At 41.9% G+C, this 26,041-nt stretch overlaps 1 protein-coding gene across 2 annotated transcripts in view; it reads left to right on the forward strand.

The window, feature by feature from the left end:
* Positions 1–26,041, forward strand: part of BRINP3 (BMP/retinoic acid inducible neural specific 3) — a 257,252-nt gene that overhangs the window by 169,249 nt on the left and 61,962 nt on the right. For both annotated transcript variants that reach the window (XM_083506770.1, XM_083506771.1), the window contains exons 5-6: positions 13,060–13,165; positions 18,007–18,243. In XM_083506770.1, the coding sequence (XP_083362896.1) occupies positions 13,060–13,165; positions 18,007–18,243 (343 nt within the window). The remainder of the gene's footprint in view (positions 1–13,059; positions 13,166–18,006; positions 18,244–26,041) is intronic.

Here is a 26,041-nt window from a genome sequence, read left to right on the forward strand (position 1 = left end):
GCTGGAATCTTCTTCAGCACAACTACAAAAGAATTCAAATATGAAACAATGACCTGTATACATGAAAACTATATAGACTTCACACATTACAATCCATATGCTACAACTACAGTAAGAAGAACAAAGGTACATACCCCATAGATTGTCCAGGCTTCAACATGATTGTTTAAAAACCTTATCACATGATCCAAATATCATGTGGGACAAAGGGGGTGGTATTGTTATCCAAAATATTCAGCAATACATCATGGAGGCTAGGAAATTGTTATCTGATGTAAGGTTTTATCAGAAAATATCAAACGATCCAATGGATTCCATAGCTGTCATCTTAAAGACAGTCTTACAACAAGTGTAAAGCGTCAGAATCATTGATTAGCCCACAGGATAGCATCTATTACTTTGTTTCAACCATAGACTTATTATACTTCTTCGGACTTTCAAAGATTGACAGACGTGTGTTCAATTGATTCTAAATATATTAGAGAATTTACAAGTGCACACATTTTATTTTTGTTGTACCAAATCATGTATATTGTGCTGTTTCTCCTGATTGTAGCTCGTTCTGCCCACCAAAGAAACCAAATTCTCTCTACCAGGGCAGAATGAGCTGAACATAGTAGATATGGGGAGGGAGTTGGTTTAATTAATTTGAAGTCCCTCCTACCTTTTCTGTCCCGCCTGTGCTCCCCCCACCCCACAAAAGGTTGGCTCCTCCTGTCAGTACCTTAGAATGATTAGTCCCCCCCCCTTAAACAGCATCAACAAATGTGTTTTATTATCCAGTGTGTAATACCCTTTTGAATTACATCATCTGATGACTAATTGATGTTTGACTGAAATTACAGAATCCCAGTTAGCACATTCAAGCCTTCTCTTGGGACTGTGGTTCAAAACAAGCACATCTGCAATGCTATGGGGGGTTTGGCTTGAAAATATCTGATATACTTTGAATGTTCCAAACAGCTCCAGTTCGCTGAGCTGCTTACAGGTGTAGGGAAACTGAAGGCGAGATTGCATCAACTCATATTCTTTTTACTTGCGATGTGTTATGAGTTAAGGTGGGGTGAGAAAGATGTGTGGCTGCTGCCTTTCGGAATCAGACATGCTTCTGGAAATTGATCACTTCTCCTCGTGGTCTGGCAACAGAACCAAAATAAACTGAAAGCTGATTTGCATCTCCATTTTTTAGATGTTAAAAAAAGAAGTGCTGTGCTGAAGGTTTCTCCTGTGCCTTTTGTAACCATTTCCCATCAATTTACGAGACAAGCAATTGCACCAGAAAATTATTAACAGAGAGAAGAAATGTCAGTAGGCTTACCAAAGGGGGGCTGCAGGGATTTTTGAATTCATTTTCAAGGTTTTTATGTGTATATGTCCTTTCTTCCATTCTACAAACCCTTTCCCCAGTGGTCTGACCTCGGCAGCCTTCCTGGGTGCCCACATTGCTTGCAAATGCCATATTATCCTTAGCTGTGCTTTTTTGTAACCATGGGAAGTTTGGGAGACTGCCTACTGTGCACCTGACATATTTTCATTGTTTTTCTTTTAAGTGCAATCCTTTTAATTTTAAAGAAATCAGTGTGCATTTTTTTTAAGATAAAAGGAAGGACTTCCCTTAAAAATGAAATCTACAGTAGTACTGATATAATATTCTCTGTAGCCAATCTCCCATGTTTCCATTGTTTTAATTAAAACTCGTGGGAAGACATCAGTTTCCCCTATGGGCCTTTTCCAGATCAGGAAGTGCAGGCACCTGGGGAGGCTGCAAAGAGCTGGAGAAAGGTTTAATGGAAAGGAAAATATGCACCCCACCCATGGCTTCCTGACACGGATAAGGTAAACTCAGCCCTGCACCTACTGAAAATTCTTTAAAAAAAATGTTTTTTTTAAAAAAAAATTAATCAAAAATCTAAAGTGCCCTGAAAAAGAGGCCAGGTCAAATTATAGAAGCCTCTTCCACAAGAGAAATAAACTTTTGATAAATTGGGTGATAGACTTCAGCAGAGCATTACAAGAAATCACAACAAAGTGACTTTTCATTACTTACCTACGTGGCAAGGCCAGTTTGTTTTATCTGTGTTTTACTGCCGGAAGGATTGCACTCTTAATCTTACAATATTTGCCTTTACATCGCAATAATATTTAGCATTCTTAAAAGGAAAAGGAGTTTCAGTGAGTGGCAGTGGTTTTGCACAGGTCTTCAAAGAGAAGCAAAGCTCTAGGCAAGAATGTTGATTAAGTTGTCGTGAAGAAGGCAGGGATACAGGAGAACTGTCCCAAAATTATTTATACCATATTGAAAGTGCTATACATACATAATACAGAATTAGCATTGTCCTTCATTTTGAGTCATGTTTATTGAAGCATGTTTAAAAGCAAACATTTATATTCCTATCCAAAAAAAGGCAGTATCAAGGATATTTGAATAAGCAACGTTTGGCATAACACGAAATGATCAGTCCACTTTGCTGGCTTTTCCAGTTAGTATATGAGGGATCTCAAGAGAAATTGATATATGATATATGATGAAAGGTCACAGATAGAAGGACAACTTTAAGGCTAAAGGTTGAGTGGTTTCTGAAATGAAAGCAGTCAGACATGTCCTTCTTGGCTGAACAGACAAGAAGAAGCAAAAGGATAAGTTATTAAATTATGTAGCCATCACAAAGTGAGTTCACTTTCACATAGGTTAATGAGACAGTGTTCAAAGAAAGGCAGCTCTGCCAAAATGGGCAATGACACTACTGGAAGAGCAGTGAGTACCAGGGCAGACATGAAAAGAGACTGTCAGGGACTGGCTTGATGAAGAGGACCAGTGGGAGGCACCAGCCGGGGAACCCCCTAGGGATGCCTCAAAGGAGGAAGGCTCAGAGCATGGGGAGTGGTGATGGGACACTGAGGACAGGTCAGAGGGTGATGGGAGGGGAGGGGTAGAATGCTTGGATGTTGAAGAAGGAACAGGCTTGAGCGAGAGAAAAGAACCAGATGCAGAAAGCAGTGCAGACTCAGGACATGAAGCAGAGGAGGGGACAGAGGCTGTAGAAGCATCCATGGAGCTTGCCTTTCGTGTTGTAGTAAGCTCCCCTCCCCGCTTGTCTCCAGGGTCATGAAGAGCTTTGTGTGGCAGAACAAAGAGCACAGGTGGTCCCTCCCTGACATAGTTTAAGGCTGCTTGGGAGACATCCGGATGGGGAGGAAACTTAGGGGGAAGAAGGAGGCAAAGACCTTTAGTCCTGGCAACTGTTTCACAGGGGCCAGTCCTGATTGTAGGCATTACTGCCTGGTATGCTCTTTTCTTGAATGAGTGAAGAGCTAACTTTTTCTGTTTGTCTCCGCATCTTGAGTGCTGACCTGCCTCTGAACCAGCCCTGACAGAGACTGAATACTGGAGGCTGCCTGTAAAGCAAGGATCAATTATTTACTTTTGACACACCTTTGAGAATGAAACAGGGGTATCATTGCAAAATGAAAATGCTGCTTAGGTATTGACAACCTGGTTTTAAGCATATTTAAGAGCTGGACCATAAAGAAGGCTGATCACTGAAGAATTGATGCTTTTGAATTATGGTGCTGGAGGAGACTCTTGAGAGTCCCATGGACTGCAAGAAGATCAAACCTATCCATTCTTAAGGAAATCAGCCCTGAGTGCTCACTGGAAGGACAGATCCTGAAGCTGAGACTCCAATCCTTTGGCCACCTCATGAGAAGAGAAGACTCCCTGGAAAAGACCCTGATGTTGGGAAAGATGGAGGGCACAAGGAGAAGGGGACGACAGAGAACGAGATGGTTGGACAGTGTTATAGAAGCTACCAGCATGAGTTTGACCAAACTGCAGGAGGCAGTGGAAGACAGGAGTGCCTGGCGTGCTCTGGTCCATGGGGTCACGAAGAGTCGGACACGACTAAATGACTAAACAACAACAACAACAAGTTGAAAGCAAGTCCCACCACATTCCACAGGGCTTACTTCCAAGTAAATGGGGGTTGGGTTGGAAGCGCCATTATGCCAGATTTCATCTCATCTATTTTTCTGAATTTGTGAAATGCCCAACATTATGACAATAGGTCTCTGTGTGGAGGGGAGGGCCTCTCTGTGGCACTGCACATCTACGGTGCACTGTCAAAGATGGCAGGGAACTTTTTGCCCCCCACCAGTGTTTCCCCAGATGCAAGCACTTGCATGGGAGAAATGGAGGTTAGAGATTGAGGGCTATGGCTCAAAGGAGAGCAAGTTTCCTTTGCCCCATAGAATATAGAGGGAACCTCTAACGGACGGATTATTAAAAACGTGTGAGGCAAACGGTCAAGTCTTTTTCAAAAAAGCACCACTTTACTTAAGGTAGATAAGGACAAGATGAAACTATACAATTGAATATAAATATGGATGGGAAACGGCTATGTATAGTGAGTACTTATCTACTTTAAAAAAAAATTCACCTATGATCTTTTTCTTTTACTTCTTTATTTTTATTTTTTTTAATTTTTCTGATATCGTATCTTTCATTTCACTCCTTTAATGTGAATAGCATTTATAGAGGTATAAATAACTGTAAATATGAAAAGAGACAAAATATTCTCTAATATTTTTCCTTGGTTATATGTATTTTCTTTTTCTTTTGTATTTTCTTTTGTTGTGAATATGTATGTTTTCTAATTTGTAAAATATATATATATATATATATATATATATATATATATATATATATTACAAATATACTATATAATACACACACACACACACACACACACACACACACACAATGAATATAGAGGGAACCACCACTCCATTTGCCTTGTCCTTTCCTAGGTAGTTGTGGTTGTTTTATTTTACTAGCACTGTTACCATTTTAGTTATGTTTTGCTATTTTTATCACTTATTTTCTCTATTTGTTTATTTTATTGTCTCCCTCTATTGAATCTGTCTAGTTTTGTTCTCTCAGTCTACGTAGAATTCTGTCCATTTTTTCCCTTCTTCCCGTTCTCTTTCTCCTTCTCTCCCTCCCTCCAAGAGGTGATTCTGGTGCCACTGGTGTGACCCAGCCGAGGTAAGGTTACTACCCAGTTTTGTGTCAATGTGCCAGAATATGATGGAAGCAAACAACTGCAGATCAAGCATGAAATATTACATCTTATGACAGAAATAGGGCAGAGGAACACTGAGGGCATTAAAGAAAGTCTCCTAAGGCACAGCTGTCATTGAGCTTGCGAAAGGAGAAGAATAAGAAAGCTGATGGACTTCAAGATGTTTGCGAAGCTACTAGTAACAGGAGGGTCTGCAGAAATATGCAGGCATACCATCTTTGCTGCACATTTAATGACTACCGTGGGGTGAGAAAGCGGCAAAACTAGAAAAATAAAAACCAATGTCTCCAAGGGCAATATTGCCCGCTGATATCACAAAAATTCAGTCTTGCCACATGGCTGAGAGGCAATTACTTACTGCACATATAATCGGGTCATTATCACTGTGGTTCTGAGCTTTAACTTAGTGGAAACTGTCGGCATTTCCTCATTAATGCCAAACGTTAAGAGCTTTATTTCTGGGAATTGAAAACCCTGCTGCCCAAGACAACCTGTGCTGTGATAATCTTTGGAAACAGCTCACTTGGGACTCGCTCGCCTGTCTCACATCAGCCTGCTTTATGCTTCTTTTGTTATTGGCACTGAGGGGGTGCTGTACAGGAGATAGGATATTAAGCAAGTTTGCTTTTGATTGTTTGGCAGGAAAATTGAGGCTTTGCATTATTATTATTTTTGCTGTGCTCTCAGCGCCTTTTCCAATTCTACTGTCTGGAATATCAGGACTGGGAGTGTAGGGGACCATGTTCCCTAGCTCCTTCCCAGTCTCAGGCCTACCCTGGCCAGCTTTGTGCTTTATTAAGCTGCATTAAACCTTGAAGCACCTTTGCCTCCCAGACTACAGAGGGGCCAGCTCATCCTCCGTGTTTGCTCCTTTCACAGGGATTCTTTTAACCTAGGTGTTGTTACCAGAAAAATCCGAGGGATCCCTGGGACAAAAACAAAGACACCAACCAGGATAACTTGGAGCAAAACAGCAGCCTGTAGGCTTGGCCTTTATTGAACTGTTGCAACAGGGTGTTCCCCTCACTTGCAGGAGAGAGGAAAGACCCAGAAAGATGGTGTGCAAGACCTTATAAAAACTTTTGAAATTTCCATCCTCTAGGTCAAGCCCACCCCCAGAAACATCATGCATACATTACAGAAAGGAGGGGTTGAGGGAGGAGTTGTGGTGGTAACCTGAGTGTCCTGTCACCTGGCTGGTTCTTCCTTTCCCCCTGCCCATGAGTCACTTCCAGGAGACAAAGGGGAGTTTGCAGTTTCCTGCCCCCAGAAGGAAGATCTGATCATTGTCCTTTGTTTCAGTCCATGCTGAATCCACTCCCATATGCAAGTTCTTTGTGATCCTGATTGTCTTCTGTCTGGGATCATCAGGGTTGACATAGCAACTGGGCAGGGCTCCTGTGGATGTGCTGGGATGGTGAAGGGATTATGGCTGACCAGAACCAAGCCACCCCCCTTTGATAGTCCTTGTCACATGGAGTAAAATAAAAATGGAACAGTGCAAATCCAATGTATGGTTGATTTTTCTATGAATTTATAACAGAAATGTGGCGTATGTAGTGTGTGAGTGTGAGTGTGTGTGAAGTTTGTACAAACAGAATGATTGGGGGGGGGTTCCTGCTACAGTGTGCACTATTTTCAGTCATCATCAGCCATTGACGGAGAATGAAGGGGAAGAGGAGAGACAGGCAGAGGAAGGGGGGCAGGAAGTGGCGGTGGAGGAAAGCCAGGAGGAGGGACAGCTCACAGATGTTGGAACAGAGCCTCAACACTGCACAGGAAGTTCTGGCACAGACAGTGAAGCAATCCTGTTCCGTCTGCCCAGGAAAGGAGGGTGTTAAAGAGGAGGGGGCAGAGACATCACACGAAAATTCCACGCCTTTTCTGTTGGAAAAGGGGCGGGCGTAAGGCACTCCAAGAATCTGAGCCGGAGGATTCGGATGTATGATTGTAAAGTGCTGCTTGTACATATGTGAAATAAAGACTGTAAATATGTATCTCTGAGTGAGCAGAGGCATTTCTTACGGAGAGCGTTCACACAGTGGCGTAGCGTGGGTTGTCAGTACCCGGGGCAAGGCAAGTAATTTGTGCCCCCTAACCCGTGGATTTTCGCCCCCTAACCCTAACCCCCAGATGTTGCGCCCGGTGCGGCCGGCCCCCCCTGCACCCCCCACGCTATGCCATGGAAACAGTGCTGATTGTGACAAATAAGTCAGAATGCAAATAGGTCACTTCCTTCTTACACCCCTTACTCCTTCTCATGCTCACTGAATGAATGCCCCGCTGAGTGTGTAGTTGATCACATGACTCTGTTCCACCCTTCCGTGCATGAGGGAGTGTTCATTTAGACCAGGACTGTCCCAAGATATTTTGCTGCCTGAGGCAAAGGACAACACACACAAATTCCATATACAAAAGAAGTTAAGATTGGCTGTTGAATCTGTCTTCAGCATCATGCACTAAACCTGAAAGCAACAGGGTAGCTTAGAAGATAGAATATGGGGGCACAGCTCTTCACTGTCCCTCAACATCTGCTGCCTAAGACAGCTATTAGACACTCCCTAACAGTAGGGCCAGCCTGGATTTGGACACTTCTGTTGTACAATATGTGTGGTCGTGTTTATACATTTTCCCCATTCGCTCTCATTACAGCATATTAAGCCTGAAATAACAAAAAGTGGAGCAGATTGGTCATTAGTGTCTTGACATGCTTTTGCAAATTCTCACTTATGGGTAGATTGTGCTGCAAAGTTGGTATGTAAGTGAGAGTCCTTTTGGCCCTCATCACACACACATATCACACACATGCAACTTTTTTAACCCAAATACAGTGTCATCTTCCCTAATCTGGGACCTAATGAGTTAATGGCAATCGGTACTTATATTCAATTGCCTTGAATGGCCTATCTGAATGAAGGATGAATCTGAATATGCAAAAGCAGAACATGTAATGATTAGGCTAATTACCACCCTTCCCTTATTTGGTTACCTGAGAAGTTTCAAGCTGTAATGAGAATGAATGGGAAGAATGAACATGAGGACATAAATCCTCATTATGAAACAACATTATGTGTTCATAGTGCATTAAAGGTAGATGACTCTTGAAAAAGGGAGAAATCCTAAGGACTGGGTCAGAGCAAAGATCCAGTTACTGTAGCAGTCTTTTTCTAGTAGTGGTCAGGCAAAGGCCTCTGGGAAGTTGCAAATCTGGGGAACTAAAATGTTGAGCACCTCTGTTTTTAGAGACATCTATTTGACTGTCCACTCTCTGTTGGAAACTGAACACTCTTTTAGACTCATCTTTGGTCTGATCCAACTAAGCTGTTCATATGGGGGGGGGGTTGCTGCAAAAAGGTAAAGGTAAAGGGACCCCTGACCGTTAAGTCCAGTCATGAACGACTCTGGGGTTGCGGCGCTCATCTCGCTTTACTGGCCAAGGGAGCTGGCTTTTGTCCGCAGACAGTTTTTCCGGGTCATGTGGCCAGCATGACCAAGCTGCTTCTGGTGAAACCAGAGCAGCGTATGGAAATGCTGTTTATGTTGTCCAAGTAGACCATTGCAAATCCAGATGCAGTGAAGCCATGGGCCAGGGGTAAGGGCTTGGGAAGTTGCAATAAACACAGGACAACCATTTCTGGGGCTAAACAGGCTACTAGTGCATTGATAACAGATGTTAACTGGTTTTGGTGCAGGCGTTGGGTGTGTATCCTGTACCAACGAGCCTGTCTGCTGGCTGATTATTGGCAGGGTTAACCAAGGTTAAAGATCACCCTATGACATAAATCAAATCAAGGCTACCCTTCCGAGGTCACCATTTTGGGAGTGCTTTGACCAATCAGGCACCCATCTTGGCATCCAGATCGAAGATCTCCCTCTTGATCCCTTTAATGGAATCCCCTGATTCCTTGGAGTGGATGTGGGGCTCCCAACACACATCCCTGACTAGGGATCCAACCCAATGCCTTAGCCATCACCTGAGTCAGCCCCTCCCCGCAAACTCACTGCCAAACTGCTCACATCTGCAACCAAACCCTAAGGCCATTGCAAATATCCAATAACCAGACCACATTACCCATTGGCGATAAAGACACCTCATAAAGTCTGACCACAACTGCTGCTTTTCTCCAGCTGACAGTAGGAGGTCCTTATCGGCCAAATTCTGCTGCACTCCAGTTTTGCTTTTAAATTCTATTTTCAGTTTTGATTTGTAATGCATATTTGCAACAGGCAGCAGGGGATAACTCAACAGATACTTTTGTAGCACCTTAAAGTCTAGTAGATTGATTGTGGTGTAAGATGTACAAGTAAAATCAGACATCATGTTTGGACATAATAAACTATGTTTTAATGCTACATGAATAAGTTTTCGATTTGTAGAATCCTGCCCCCTCATCAGCCATGGACATTTTTTCTCATTGTCAACTACGGTTTGTTGTTATGTCTGAACTAGGATAGATTGTAGTTAGTTTTAATCATGGTTTACCCAAGCAAGACAACTGTGATTTCTAATCCTGGCTCATTCAAATATAAACCATAATTAAAACTCACCACACTTACTGGTTTGGATAATATGACAAACTGTGGTTAGTTAAAAACTAAAGTATTTTTCGCTCTATAAGACGCACCAGACCACAAAACGCACCTAGTTTTTGGAGGAGGAAAACAAGAAAAAAAATATTCTGAATCTCAGAACAGCAAGAGGGATCGCTGCACAGTGAAAGCAGCAATCCCTCTTGCTGTTCTGGATTCTGGGATAGCTGCGCAGCCTGCATTCGCTCCATAAGACGTACACACATTTCCCCTTACTTTTTAAGAGGGAAAAAGTGAGTCTTATAGAGCAAAAAATATGGTAAATACTACCAATCTCACAGCCATGCTATAGGACAGGGGTCGGCAAGGTTTACCAGCTGGATCACTCCTACGGAAATCGTCTGTGGGCCAGACTGGTGCAGCGCAACACCAGAAATTGCTTCTGCGCATGCCCAGAAGCCAAAAATCTAGCCTTATATTTGCAGAAGATGATTACTTCTGCTTAACTGGGCAGTACAGTATAACTATTGTCTAACACATATTGTCACAGGGTTGGTTTATCTAGTGCAGTGATTTTCAAAGTGTGTTAAGGAAACCCTGGCATTCTTCCAAAGCTTACTTGGGGTTCTGCAATGACAAATTAGAAGAAACACATGAAAGAAGTAAAGTACTCTTGCCTCTCTCTGCCGTGCTCAGAATTCTTTGCAACATGTAGTGGTTCCAGGGCAAATTTCTGGGCATTCCTCAGTATGCAAATTGAGATAGTGCCCTGAAGGTAGAATGCTTGAAAAACCATCTATCCAAAGCACCTGTTTGTAGTGCCAATTTTGCCTTTCTTCTTCTAAGTAGTTTTTTTTTGTTTTTTGCATTGCTTTGTTTTGCATTTTGGAACTTCCAGGACAATCAAAAAGAAAAACATGCAGGGAGGTAAAGTTGGACCCTAGACATTAGTTTTCCTTCCCATATTCGACTCTATCTGGGAAAAATGAAATTCCTTTCTTTTTAGGTGGACATTGCATCTCAGGAAAACTCCCTCTCACTCATTGCATATATTACAGGGTCTCCTGCTTAGGTTGTCAATGAACAAGATAAATTCAAACTGGAATTCTTAAGACCAGTTTTCACAGCATGAAAGTTTGCAGAAACAAATGTGTAGACTATATGATCAGAATTTGTTTGCGTTTGGCAGTGATTTCATCAGACATTTAATTGTACAAAGTGCTTTATAATGCTTAACTTGCACAATCTGAAATATTGATTTGATGTTGAACGTTGTGTGAGGGTCTTCTTTGGTTTCTGCAGAGACTCTCAAAAGCAATAAATGAACACATTTTGTACCCGAAACTTGAATTTCATGCCTGAAACCTAGATATTGCAAGAATCATTCTGTATTGCTTAAGCTACTGTCCATACACACAAGCACACACAACTGAAGCTCTATTATTGGTTTCAATATAATAAATGTTATAATAAAGACAGTTCTCAAAATTCAAACTGTAGGTCTTACAGTAATAGATTCACCAGGGGATGCAAATTCTGTTTTGAAATACACAAACATTCATTTTGTAGTTTTGCCAAGGGGAAAAGTCATACTGGAAACAGATTTTCACATTGACCAAACTCTTAGACTTTGTGGTATACGCAACCATTTCAGCAATTAGCAATTCTAAAGCTGTTATTGGTATCAAATGAAATTGCATTGCATCTCGTGAGACACCCTATTGACCATAATGGATAAGGGAGGGTAAAAAAATTGAACTGGAGTCATTTGTCTATGGTCAACTTCCCAGCTTTCATGCCACTGTAGCAGTCACTGATTGATATCATTGCCAAGAACTGAGATTGGTCTTTATTTGTATAGCTTTCATGATTACATCAAAATATGGATTTAATACATTCTTAAGACTTAGCAGATAGTAAAATGAAGCGATCCAGGGGATCATCTTTAAAGACTCATCCATTTCCCCTTGTGTCTTTTGACATTGTGCCTCTGAATTTAGTGGGAGTTACTTCTAAGCCGACATGTGTGGGATTATACTGCAAACCATCTGAATTTATGTATACTAGAAATCAGCAGGACAAGTTAGTCGTGGCTTAATTTAAGTCCCATTGATTTTTGTGGGAACTAAGACCAATTAAGCAAATCTGAATCCAACCCATTTAAATTTGTATATTTAACATTTGTAGATTATGTTAAATCTTGCAGATTTAAAATTCAATGGTATAATCCAGCCCAAACTGAACAATTGGAAGTCCCATTGATTTCAGTGTAAAGTTTTTATACATGCTTAAAACATTCCCCATTGAAATTAAATGGTTTTTAAAAAATAAATAAATGCTGAGCTTTGGTTGCTTTACTTTGATCATGTTGTTTAAAATATTTATAAATTTCAAAGTAAAACCTCAAATGTTGAAAAAGTACGAAACACAATAATTTAGAAGTAAGTAAAAATGTCTCATGGAAAAAATCAGGTAAATCCCCCCCCCCCCAAAAAAAAAAAATTCAAACTCCTCCTGAACTGGATAATTTCACCCAACCCAAATATTCAGCGAACTGACTTTGCCTGTTTTGTTGCCTGTGAGCAGTATGAAAAAATTGGAATACAACTGTGGATTTAATTTTATTATTGTTCAATATACTGAGCCAGTGTGGTGTAGTAATTAGAGTGTTGATCTTCGACTGGGAAACCAGGGTTCAAATCCCCACTGAGCCCTGAAACCTTCTAAGTGACCTAGGCCAAATATTGATTGCATCCACATCATTCATTTAAAGCACATTTTTACTACTTTAACCATTATGGCTCCCCCTAAAGATTCCTGGAAACTGTAGCTGTTCCTTACAGGGATTGAACCTTGGTGTTATCAGCACCACACTCTAACCAACTGAGCTATCCAAGAAATGTTGGCTTAGATATAATCTGCCCCAAGTTCTTCTAGTCCTCCTCTCTTAGCCCATTGCTTCCTTTACCCACCAATTGGAACCAAGAATATGTTTTCATACTGTATTAACCAAGTTGAAAATTCTCAGAAGGGTAGTTGAGTAGTTTTCTGAGGCCATTCTTTCAACCAGACTGTTGAATTCAACGCCCCAACCCCCAGCAAATATGTAATGAAATTATCCCCTGTTACACCACCCCTGAATATCATGTTGAGGGTTTGGGGAGGGGGTAGGTTTTCACACAGCCCTTACAAAAATGCAATTCCCAAGATTTTGCTAAAATTACCATTGAATTTCATCTCTATAAAACACGGTGATCTGATACGGCAAATAAGGCTGCTGTCTGTGAAAGGGGCTGCTTAAAAGAAGCATCTATCCAGGTAAAAATGTCACACCGCTTGTATATATGAAAATGAATTCTATTGCTGCACTGTGCCAGGTGTTTTTAAAAGGAAACTTAGCTTGTTCTGTATAATATAGCAAATGGTTTTCCATTCCCTTACTCACTAGGTAACAGAAACCCGGACTGGTCCTCTTGGCTGCAGTAACTATGACAACCTAGATTCTGTCAGTTCTGTTCTGGTACAGAGTCCGGAAAATAAGATTCAGTTGCAAGGTACGTGGGTAGAATTTTGTTAATTTCTTGTAGGAAGATGTTTATAGGGATATTTGTCATTTTATTTTATTTTTTGAAAACTTCTTCCTGAGCAATATATTCCATTGATCTTAAACTAGTGAGTGGAGAGTATGTATTTATGTGTGTTTTTTGCCACATTGGAAAAGCCAGGCCTGTGAAACTTGTGGAACTCCTTGGGTTAGAGCTGGTGTTGATCAGGTTTGGGGATCCCAAGGGCCACATTTCTTTACCAGCAAGCTTCTGAGGGCCACATGTTGATGTGGGCAGGGCCAAGAGCAAAAGTGGAAGGGCAACTGATCTATCTATATCTATCTATCTATCTATCTATCTATCTATCTATCTATCTATCTATCTAATCTATCCATCTATCTATCTATCTATCTTCTATCTATCTATCTATCTATCTATCTATCTATCTATCTATCTAATCTCCTTTGAACAGTGGGGTAGCTTCCTTGCTATATAATCCTAGAGCTAGGATAGCTCAGTTGGCTAGAGCATGGTACTGATAACGCCAAGGTTGCAGGTTTGATCCCCATATGGGACAACTGCATATGTCTGCATTGTAGGGGGTTAGACCAGATGATTCTCAGGGTCCCTTCCAACTCTACAGTTCTATGATTCTGTTGTCAGTGGCAATTGCTGGCAAGTCAACCACTTAATAGTGAGCTAAATGATTTTGTGTTCGCCTGTAGGTGATACAGATACTCATCCTTGTGCTACCAGTTGTAGGACTTCATCAAGCTAAAATACCCATATAATCTCAAGGAAGGGGAAACAGACAGAGATCAAGCTAAAACACTTATAGGATCACAGGAAGAAAATAGCAATGGGAAATGTGAAACAAAAGCTCTGGTTGTTTGCCTTCTCTTTTGCAGTTTCTTCCGTGGTTGCTGGTTACAGCTACAGAGATGATTTTTAAAACTCAGATAATTTGTGCTAAGCTTCTTGAAATTCTTTTAGCTTCCCACAAAATTTTACATCTGCTTGGGCTCCTTCTGTGAAAGCTTTTGACGGTGTAAGACTTTCTCCTGAAAGCAGCCTCTGCCACCATCATCCAAATGGAGCTGTTCCTGGTGCTGAAACCTTTGCTGGTTTGGAATGTGGGCTGCCTGAAAATAACACTTTTTGGCTCTTGGGACAGGCAGTGAGAATTATCTTCCCACTGAATTGACGTATAAGCTCAACATCCACCCTCCCCTTCCACTTCTCACATAATAGGACAGCCTATCTTGAATATCACATTGTGCGCCTGATATTTTGGGGCATATAACAGTTTGATAGATGATCCTGTCATTTTCATTGGGGCTCATATCTCCACTGTGTTTATGGAAATTATTTGCCGTTCGGAAGCTGCTCTCCCTGCGCTCGACATAATATTTGTCAGTAAAATGCTTAGGAAATTGGTTGTTACATCAATCACAGACCTGTTTTGATACATGCCGTTGGATTCCTACAGAAAAATCGCGGCACACAGAACTGCCTTTTACAACCATTTCATAGTCAATGTTGCCTTGGTGAGTAAAGGGTAACACACAGTCCCAAGTTTACAATGCTCCCCCACAAAAAAAAATACCTTTACATATATAGATAGATGGCAAGTGAAGTTGAGAGAGGAGCACAGCCCCAGCTGTGGTTTTGTTATGAACAGGAGCCATGTGGTTTTTGGACTTTTAAAATATTTTCATTACATGTCTTGTGAAGACTTTCCTGATCCATAAGATCAGACTTTGTTTCCCCCCGAATTCCTGATTTTACCTCTTCCAGATTATATAACGTTGTTTTCTTCTTTTTGGTATGCTCATGTATTGTTAGTTTTTATGTTATTTTTGTTACATTATTTTGTTGTTATGTTATGTTTTTATGTTATTTTGTGCATATCTCTTAGGGATTTAATATTAAGTTTTGAAGTGCTAAGTAAATAAACAAACAAAATAATAATAGCTTGCTGGCCTTCCACATCTAGGGGGTTTTTTTTTGTGATCCTCCCTCTTGAAGTGGTACCATCTCAGGAGGACAACACCATATACTTCAAATATCATAAGGAGACCCAGAAAAAAGGGGTTGCATTCACAACAGAAAATACATATAGGGCGTAGGGGTGCCATTACCTTCCTCCCCACCCTAAGCCCCATTAACCCTACAACCTAGATGAAGAGGGAGACAACAGTATAACTGAATAGAACTAAAGCAGCTTAAAGGCCAAGTACTTGGATGGAACTGGCTCAAAGAATTTGGCTCCCATTCAGTTGTAAACACCTGCATTATATTAGAAAGGACCAGATGTGATGAGCTGGAAGGATGATACCTGCTAATATTTCTACTCAACACAAGGCACGCCAAATTCAATCCTTGATTGAATTGATTTCCTCCCTATTTAGTTTGCATTGCTTCCTGTGCATTGCTGCCTGCAAATGTTTCTTGACTGCTGTGATCAAGAGAGTAATCCTGGTGCAAAGGTCCATGCGTCAAAACACAGCAAAACAGAGAGACCTAGGCTCAGCAATTCCAACTAGCACAAAGCCAGTTCTAAACTCTCCTTCATTTTTTTGATTGTTTTCACAAAAGGAAAGCACTCCAGCTAATCTTCTGTCTGATGAAAACAACAACAACCAGTTACCTGGATTGATTTGTGAAACACATGTAGACATGTAAATATTTCACACTGGTGTAGATGCTACCAGTTGTGTGGGTCTTTCCTATACTATCAACATCCCACAGGAAGCAGAATGTCCTATCCACATATTTGGGTTGCTGTAGTCACTGCCATTATCAACAACATTCCCTCATTGTCATATTTATTGCTATTCTACATATTCCTCAATCTTGTGACATTGTAGCAAGGGGAAGCAGCTGCCATGCTGTGATAGATGATAGATAGATAGATAGATAGATAGATAGATAGATAGATAGATAGATAGATGATAGATGATAGATGATAGATGATAGATGATAGATGATAGATGATAGATGATAGATGATAGATGATAGATGATAGATGATAGATGATAGATGATAGATGATAGATAGATAGATAGATAGATAGATAGATAGATAGATAGATAGATAGATGATAGATAGATAGATAGATAGATAGATAGATGACAGATATATGAAGGTGATCTTCATCTGACATAACTAAGGGGTTAATCTAAAGTGAAACCAAGCTATAAACAAGGGCCGTAGGATAAAAAGGGCACTTTGCACACCTTCATTTCATCCTGAACAAGTGTTTTTGCACATGCTGAAACATAATCCTGTGTTACTTTTGTGTAGGGCAATGCCATGTTTCCTGGGGAGTCTGGCCTTGCTTTCAGCCCCGCCCCCAATATTGCACCCCCTTCCTTTGATAATTTTGCACTGTGTTCAGCAATGTCTGCAAAGTGATTCCGTGCTGTGAATTCCTGCTCAAATGCAAGGGCTCTTGAGTGATTGGGATTCCCATTTGTGCAGGTTTTCTGTTGGCACAAAGCCCATAGATGCAAGCATGAGTGTATGCTTTGGAGTTCTGTTACATACAACTGTGTGGAACACATGGTTTTGAAGAAAGGGGGTGTAATGGCCAATGAATGGCTGGAAGTGTGAACATAGCATTCACTGGCTCCCCAGTGAACATGGGATTGCCCCATACCTGAGTAATGTGGGCAGAGGGCTATAGTTGCTAGATCAATAATACCAAAGTGGGTACAGTTCAGGTTACTGCGACCTGAAACATGACTCTTTCATTGATTTAAGAAATACATAAAGTTAAGTCAACCTGGCATTCCCCGTCTTGGCAGACAAGCTTTGTTGATTTCAAAAGCGTCTCTTTGAAAAGGAGAATAAAAGCATATTGAATGTTAGATACATGGGCAATAGCGCACTGCTCTTAAACATTCATTGCATATTAATAAAGCTACTTTTATTAAGATTTCATTGGCCCACCTGCCTGGTTACCTGTGGCAGTTCAGAATCACCACCATACAGCCAGTTTCCCCCTCCCCATCAGGTTATTAGTATGCAGTGCCAGATTTACATATAAGCTACACAAGCTATAGCTTAGGGCTCCACTCCCTTGGGGGCCCCAATTTTTTTAAAAGGAAAACAAAACTGGATGTACATTTCCAAAATATAAGATAAAAAACAAATAAAATAAAACCTGCATATAGCAACAGTGTTTTGTGTTGTGTTGGCTCCTATGGTGTAAGTAATGGGCCCCGCCTGCTAGCCTGCTCCCTAAAATATCACTGGTTTGCTCATTTCTATATATGGTGGTACCTTGGTTCTCAAACTTAATCCATTCAGGAAGCCTGTTCCAAATCCAAAGCGTTCCAAAACCAAGGCATGCTTTCCCATAGAAAGTAATGCAAAACGGATTAATCCATTCCAGACTTTGAAAAACAACCCCTAAAACAGCCATTTATTCTTAATTGCATTTCACTACTTCTTCTTAATTGTATTTCAGTTCAACAATTACTTTGATAAAAGACATATTTTGTTATGTTCGAATGGCTTTAGATACCTATTAGGTCCATAAATTACCACATAGCATATATTCAACTCAAAAAACAGCGGCAATTTGTTGTTGACAAAGGATAGCTGGACATATAAAGGGGCCCATTACCTTCAGTAGCTTAGGGCATCATCAAACCTAAAACTGGACCTGTCTGTATGTCACAAATGATTATTCAGCATGCATGGACTAATAATTTTTGTAGATACTTTTGAAAGACTGCTTTATATCCATATTGATTAGAGAAAGGATGTTGTCAATAGCTTTGAGGATGCCATCCCGTTTAGTAAGATGGATTCTGTCTTCTTCTTCCTCCTCCCCCCTCAAGGTCTTCAGCTGATCCTTCCTGACTACTTGCAGGAGCGGTTTGTGCAGGCAGCACTGAGCTATATTGCTTGCAACTCAGAAGGGGAATTTATCTGCAAGGACAACGACTGTTGGTGTCAGTGTGGGCCCAAATTCCCAGAATGCAACTGTCCATATATGGATATTCAAGCTATGGAAGAGAACCTGCTTCGCATCAGCGAGACCTGGAATACTTACAATAGCGAGTTTGAAGACTCAGGTGTGGAACATTTAAAGTATTTCAACTGTGTCAATGAATATCCTGTGATTTCATGAGAATACTTCTGTTGGCCATAGCACATCTGCAAATTCCCAGTCATGGCAATGAATTTTGGGCAACAGTGGTGCATAGAGCAGATTATACTTACTGACAGTCAGTTGTGGCAACACAGCAAACTCTGGGCAGGGTTGGACGTCTTATGTCTTAGCTTATCCTGGATCCATTTTTTGTGGATCCCAAACTCTCCACAATCTGATCTGATTTGGCATGGCCTTAGGATCAAATTAGATATCAGTAGGGACTGTCCCGGGATGCAGGTGGCACTGTGGGTTAAACCACAGAGCCTAGGACTTGCCAATCAGAAGGTCGGTGGTTCGAATCTCCGTGATGGGGTGAGCTGCCATTGCTCGGTCCCTGCTCCTGCCAACCTAGCAGTTCGAAAGCATGTCAAAGTGCAAGTAGATAAATAGGTACCGCTCTGGCGGGAAGGTAAACGGTGTTTCCGTGTGCTGCTCTGGTTCGCCAGAAGCAGCTGAGTCATGCTGGCCACATGACCCAGAAGCTGTACGCTGGCTCCCTCGGCCAGTAAAGCGAGATGAGCACCACAACCCCAGAGCCGGTCACGACTGGACCTAATGGTCAAGGGTCCCTTTACCTTTACCTAGGGACTGTCCCACTCCCCAGGCTCCTAGCCATGGTAGTGGGTACCACTGTTGCAGTGGGAGAGGAAAGCCTTCCTGTGCTTTGCCTTCCCAATAAGAATCAGCCCCCTCAAGCTTGTACTTAATTATGGAAAAACAAGATATGTAACCCGCAAGGCAAAAGCACTACCTGAGGTAGATAGCTCTGCCGCTCCCACACCTCTTCTCCCATATCCATAGCTGTCAACTTTTCCCTTTTCTTGCGAGGAATAAGGGAATTTTCCTTTAAAAAAGGGAAACGTTGGCAGCTATGCCCATATCCCTCCACTTACATGTAAATAATGTTTAGCCAGTTTTAACACAGTAGTGGCTCTGACATTATTTCCTCCATCACCCTACTCTCCACCTCGTTTTGTTGCATCCTTCTCACGCCGCCCTCCCCAGATCCCAGCCTCGCAAAGCAGCTCAGGGCTGGTGTCGTGTTGGTGGCAAGGGCTGGGCCTGCACACAGCGAGCTCCATTTGCCCTCCGCACCCTGAGCCCTGTTTCCCCAGCTCATGCACACACTCGCACATGTCCTGGGCACCATAAAAACACACTCTGCCACTGTGAGGAAGTGAGCCCTTCCTCTGTGAGAGGCATTTTGGGCAAGGTGTCCTGGGAGAGTGCCTACTTTAAACTTTTTTGAAGTGCAAGGTTTTATATTCAACCTTTAAGTTTCCAATTATATTTTGAAATAGTTTCTAGCAGTGGCAGGTAGGTGGCAGCAAACAAGAGAGACTTTGTTGTCTGAGGCAACTGCTTCAGCTTGTCTAATGAAAGGGCCAGCTCAATTATGTAGCTGCATGCTAATTAAGGAAGCATCTTATTTAGCCTTTAGTCTCTTGTTGCTGCATACTCTGGAACCTTCATGAACCCCTGGAAACTGTTGTACATGTGTTATTGTTGTTGTTTTTGGTGACATCACATGATTAAGGGGTTTATGGGAAACATAAGTCTTGAACTATGGGAAATAATGGGCAAATTTCAAGAGATACTTTCCAAATTATTTTGTTCAGTATTTTCATTACCGGAGGCCTGGTCATAAGAACTGAGTAGATTAGATGAGAAACAGAGAGATGGGAAGTTATGCAGAACATTTGGAGTAAAGAGAAAGAGGGGGAGATTCTTGGTCAGAAATGTGAAAGTAGCTGAGGATTGAAATGGGTGGCAGTAAGGAGGTATGGATGAAGAAATGTGAAACCTCATAGTGAATATGGGAGGGACAATAGCACAATATTTAGTGTATTGGTGGGTGACTTTGTTGTATGTGATTGTGGTGTTCGTACAGAGCCCCCGGTCGTCTCACGGACTGTTGACCCATACACCACTAATCCGCTGCCGCCAACCAGGTCCTCCCTGGTAAAATCACTTCAGTCTCAAGTCAGCTTCTCAATTAATAAAGAAGAGTGTATTTTATTTCAGACACAAACAAAACTTTTATGGCATTCCAAACATTGTTGCTTTTTACTTTCTTAGTCTTATTTTCCTCTCTCTATCTCTTCTACCACCCCACACTCAAGAACCCACTGCCCTAGCTGTCTCTCTATTACCAATTGCCTTTCCCAACCAGCCAACCCACTAAAACCCACCAACTACCCACCAACAACTCCCAACGAACTCCTCCCAGAACTGGTTTTATAGTCCCACTGACTCCACACCCCCCTGGGTCCTGTCTGTGCAACCTAGTTAACTATTTCCCCTCCAGCACTCTCTCATATATGTTAACATCACAGTGATTATACTGAAGACATAGCTCTCAGCACTTAGTGTGCCTTCCACATAAACATGGAGATTCTCTGTTTGGTGGTAGATAGGAACAAACTTTGTGATTGCAGACCTCCTCTGCATGTACAACTTCAAGTGGAACGATGAGAGTATGATATAAGATGTGAGTCTCTAAAAGGAAGTTTGAATGCATTGCAAAATATGGCTTAGGAGACATTAAAATACCCATGACCAATATTTCTAGTTGACAGGATGCTGTCAGCAGCTCCCAACTGGTTGCCTAGGAAAGTATAAAGACAAGGAAAAGTTTCTTACAGGCCTTTTTTATTTCAATTTTTACAAAGAGATCTCAACCCCTTCCTTCCCTCCCACTTTCTCATTCGTCATCCTCATCATCTCCTCTATGGGTGCTACTAAGTGCCCTCTGTCTTTGAGCTCTTTGCTCTTCTACTTTTAAGGCTCTTGCCAGGTTCTGGGAGATGGTGGGTCTGGAATGCTTTCTAGTAACAACATGTCAGCCAGCTGCCTGTTCCTCCTCTCATTATTCCCAAATTTTCCCTTCATCTGCCTCTGAGCTATGACCTCCCGCAAACTATTGTTGTAAATCTACACTGTCTTCCTCTTCCCCCTCCCTGGAAGGGTCAGGATGGGGAGGAGGTCTCCACCACTACTTCTCCTCTGGCCAGCCCCTGACATCACCACCCCCTCTCCAGTGTCCTCCTCCTCTGCCCAGTCCCTGACACTAGTGTAGACTCGCTCACATTCTAGACACTGGTAATAGTGGTGGTATTAGAATTTATTGCCTTCCCTTCACCTCAAGGTCCCAGAATGAAAGTAGATATAAGTCTGGACGTGGTTCATGAGACCAAGTTGATGGTGCCCGCCCCATCATGTGCTAAGTGAAATCTTATTCCAGAGCCCCCTGTGTAGTTATGGTGGCCTGGACATTTTCACAGTGTGATCTTTAAAGATGTGGCTGATACTCCCATGCTAGCATACCCAGGGCATGAATCTGAAGGTTGTTCCTCTCTTGAATACTCTGTTGCCCCTAGTGTTCATGCCCTTTCACATGCATTTTATAGAATCATAGAACCATAGAGTCATCTAGTCATAGAATCATAGAATCATAGAGTTGGAAGAGACCACAAGGGCCATCGAGTCCAACCCCCTGCCAAGCAAATTCAATGCAGGAATTTCAGCTAAAACATCCATAACAGAAGGCCATCCAGCCTCTCCTTAAAAACCTTCAAGGAAAGGCAATCCACAACATCCCAAGGGAGACCATTTCACTGTCAAACATCTCTTACTGCCAGAAAGTTTTTCCTGATGTTTAGTCAGAATTTCCTTTGTTGTAACTTGAAGCCATTGTTCGAGTCCTACCCTCCAGAGCAGAAAACAAACAAACAAGCTTGCTCCATTTTCCTTGTGACAGCCCTTTAGTTATTGGAAGATGGCTATCGTATCTCCTGTCTCCTCTTTTCCAGGCTAGACATACCCAGCTCCCTCAACCGTTCCTAATAAGGGCTTGGTTTCCAGGCCCTTGGTCATCTTGGCTGCCCTCCTCTGCACACAATCCAGCTTGTCAACATCCTTCTTGAATTGTGGCACCCAGAATTGGATATGTTATGTAACTTGGCGTGACATTCTAGTAAACAACGCTCCTTTAGCTTGCATTGAAAGTATGTCTGTTGAGATCTCTTTCCTTTGAGATTGTAGTACAGTGGTACCTCAAGTTACATACGCTTCAGGTTACATACGCTTCAGGTTACAGACTCCACTAACCCAGAAATGGTGCTTCAGGTTAAGAACTTTGCTTCAGGATAAGAACAGAAATTATGCTCTGGTGGCGCGGCGGCAGCAGGAGGCCCCATTAGCTAAAGTGGTGCTTCAGGTTAAGAACAGTTTCAGGTTAAGAACTGACCTCCGGAATGAGTTAAGTACTTAACCCAAGGTACCACTGTACTCAGGTATGTGAAGACTATGCAAGATGATTGTATTAAGCAAAGAAAGATCCAAATGAGTGGGATCTGAGTGTCATGAGTCATCATCTCTAGTCCACAGCAACCGCCTGCTAAATGAAGGTCTCCACCTGCTCCATTTTGCCCTTTCCAGACTCACATCTTGAGGGGAGCAACCTTTAAATACCATGCTAGCTAACTGCACTAGGCTGTTGTGACCTTTATGGCTATGTGATATACCTCTAAGGGAACTTGTTGTGCTCTCACTCCCCAAGCCTGTTCTCATCGCGGATACATAAAGGATTTGACAGAGGTTGAAAGAGAGACAGATTTTGCCCTCAGATATACAGCCATACGTTTTAGTAAGTACTGGTCTCCCCGCCCCCCCACATTATACCGAGTTCTTCTTCTTCACTAAAATATAAAAAAGATTTTAGAGTGTTTTTGTTTAGATAGAAGACAAAGGTGTTCCCTGATTATCATAACTTCATTGAATTCCAGTAATTCAATTTGAAACCATCACTGTTTGACCCAGATTTGAAACCATAACAGTTTCTGATTTGATCCTGGAATGTCCCACTTTTCCTTAGATGACTCTGTTTTCATCTGAGAAATATTGTTCTTGGTATAAGCCAGGGGTAGGCAACCTAAGGCCCGGGGGCCGGATGCGGCCCAATCGCCTTCTCAATCCGGCCAGCAGACGATCCAGGAATCAGCGTGTTTTTACATGAGTAGAATGTGTCCTTTTATTTAAAATGCATCTCTGGGTTATTTGTGGGGCAAAGGAATTCGTTCTCCCCCCCCCCCCAAAAAAAAAATAGTCCAACCACCGGCAACATGGTCTGAGGGACGGTGGACTGGCCTATGGCTGAAAAAGGTTGCTGAGCCCTGGTATAAGCTTTTGTGTGCATGCACACTTCTTCAGATACGGATCTGAAGAAGTGTGCATGCACACAAAAGCTTATACCAAGAGCAAACTTAGTTGGTCTCTAAGGTGCTACTGGACAATTTATAAAAATAATAATTATTATTATTTATTTATTTATTTGCTTATTTATTTATTTATAAAATTATTCATATAATGTTGTATTATAAATATATACCACAGTGGTTTACAACACTATAAAAACATAAAACCAGACAGTAAAATCATAAAAACTTTTTAAAAATCACATGTTAGAAGCAAAAAACACAGAAATTAAGAAGACACATCAGTTGACCCTTGTGGGAGGCTGTACTCTTAATTGCCTTCATGGGCCTGGTGGAATAGAAAAGTTTTCAGCAAGCATTTAAAAAGTTGGCACAGAAGGCACCCACTAAATCTCTATTTTCAGGGTGCGCCACAGGATTGGAACAAATACATCGAAGGCTCAGTTTCTTGTTGATGTCAAGTGAGCCTCACCAACTGAGGAAACAACCAAAGACAGATTGATATTGATGGGCCATTTGTGAAAACTCCTGTTTTTCATGGTATGATCTGAGCTTTAATGTTAGCTCCAGCTAGAATCAAATTCCAAATGCTTCCAGAATTTTACAGAAATTGACTCTGGAGGTAGATGTAGGTGCTGGAAACTCAAACCACGCCCTCAAACATTGGTCACTCACACACAGGTGCCCAGGCACCTCTGAAACTGACAACCGCACCCAAAAAAGTCAGATACTTTCCAAAACCAGTTTAGTCTTCTTTTCTTCCTGTTTCCACTGAGCACATATTCCAGCACAATTAAATCTTTGCTTTCCCCTTTTCTGCAGAAAATGCAAATTATTCTGTTCCCACCTCACTGAACTGAAATTGGAGTGCTTTCAGACTGTTTGCTAAGATCCATCTGCTAGCTTATCATATCTTCTACAAACAGCCGTATCTTGTAGCCTTCGGATTTAGTTACTTCCTCTGCAAAATTAACAGCTGTTTTTTATCAAAAATCCATACTGGTGCTGTTCGTCCTAAATTAGCATGCTTCGTTAGTGCTTCAAGGATCCTGGTTGAATTAAAACACTTAATTTTCTCCATCGGGGAGGGAGAAAAGGAAGAACAGCCGTGCCGGAGTTTTTTGCTGATTCATCCAAACACTAGCTGAAAAAATAGCATTCTCTGCTGTATGAAAAATGTTATATCCTTAGCTCCCTTTCTCCGGATGCGCAGATATTTTATAAGTTTTTTCATTTCTAAGGGAAAATTGGATAGTGCCAGGTTTGAAACTGGATTAATCATGGACTACAATACCGGGCATGCTGCTAGACACTATCTAGGGAAAGAATCTGGACCTTTCATAGCCTTGCAGAGAGATACAGAGACGTGGATTGCCCTAACACTTCCCACACAACACTGAACCATATGAGTACTGCCCCAGGTGGTGCTGTGGTCTAAACCACTGAGCCTCTTAGGTTTGTCGATCGGAAGGTAGGCGGTTCAATTCCCTGCGGCGGGGTGAGCTCCTGTTGCTCTGTCCCAGCTCCTGCCAACCTAGCAGTTCAAAAGCACACCAGTGCAAGGAAATAAATAGGTACCGCTGCAGTGGGAAGGTAAACGGCATTTCTGTGCGCTCTGGTTTCCATCACAATGTCCCGTTGCACCAGAAGAGGCTTAGTCATGCTGGCCACATGAGCCAGAAACCTGTCTGTGGACAAATGCCGGCTTCCTCAGCCTGAAAGCGAGATGAGCGGCGCAACCCCATAGTTGCCTTTGACTGGACTTAACCATCCAGGAGTCCTTTACCTTTACCTAGTGCTTTGTCCTAACATGGCAGCAGCGGAGTGCTCTGTTGAGCATTCCTGGATACATTGCACTGGATCAAAGCCTATTTATACAGTGGTGGAAAGTATAATTAGAACAATGCACTTGTTAACTTGCTCTAAGATAACAGGAATTCTGTGATGTCAGAAAATGTACTGTGTTGTTTGTATTAACTGGGCTTGCTGACAGCACTATCGCTCTCAGCCCTTCTGTGTCCAGCAAAGATAGGTAAGCAAACCTAAAAATTTTCATATGTTCAGAGCAGAGCTAGACATCATCATTGTAATTTATTTATACCCCGCCCATCTGGCTGGGTTTCCCCAGCCACTCTGGGTGGCTTCCAGCAGAATATTAAAATACAATGATTCATCCAGTATTAAAAGCTTCCCTAAACAATGGCAAATGCTGGTTGAAACCAATCAAAATAGAATGAATAAACATCAATTGAGGCAGTGGAGTAGGGGGGGAGTTGCCACAGGCCCCGGATTTTTAGTGGCACAAAATTTCAACTTACAGCTGTGTGCTTCAAGTCACTTGGCTCCATTGAAAATGGTTTCTCCATGTGAACAAGGAAATGACCTCTCCAGACAATGAAACAACTCTTATTTTCCTATCTCTGCAGCTGCAATCTCCTGGTTGACGCAGACACCATTAGGTAGTTGAATGTGTATGCATACTCCATCTGTTTCCATCCCTCC

This window comes from Podarcis liolepis (assembly GCF_965112155.1).
Source record: "Podarcis liolepis genome assembly, chromosome: 6".
Classification (NCBI taxonomy): domain Eukaryota; kingdom Metazoa; phylum Chordata; class Lepidosauria; order Squamata; family Lacertidae; genus Podarcis; species Podarcis liolepis.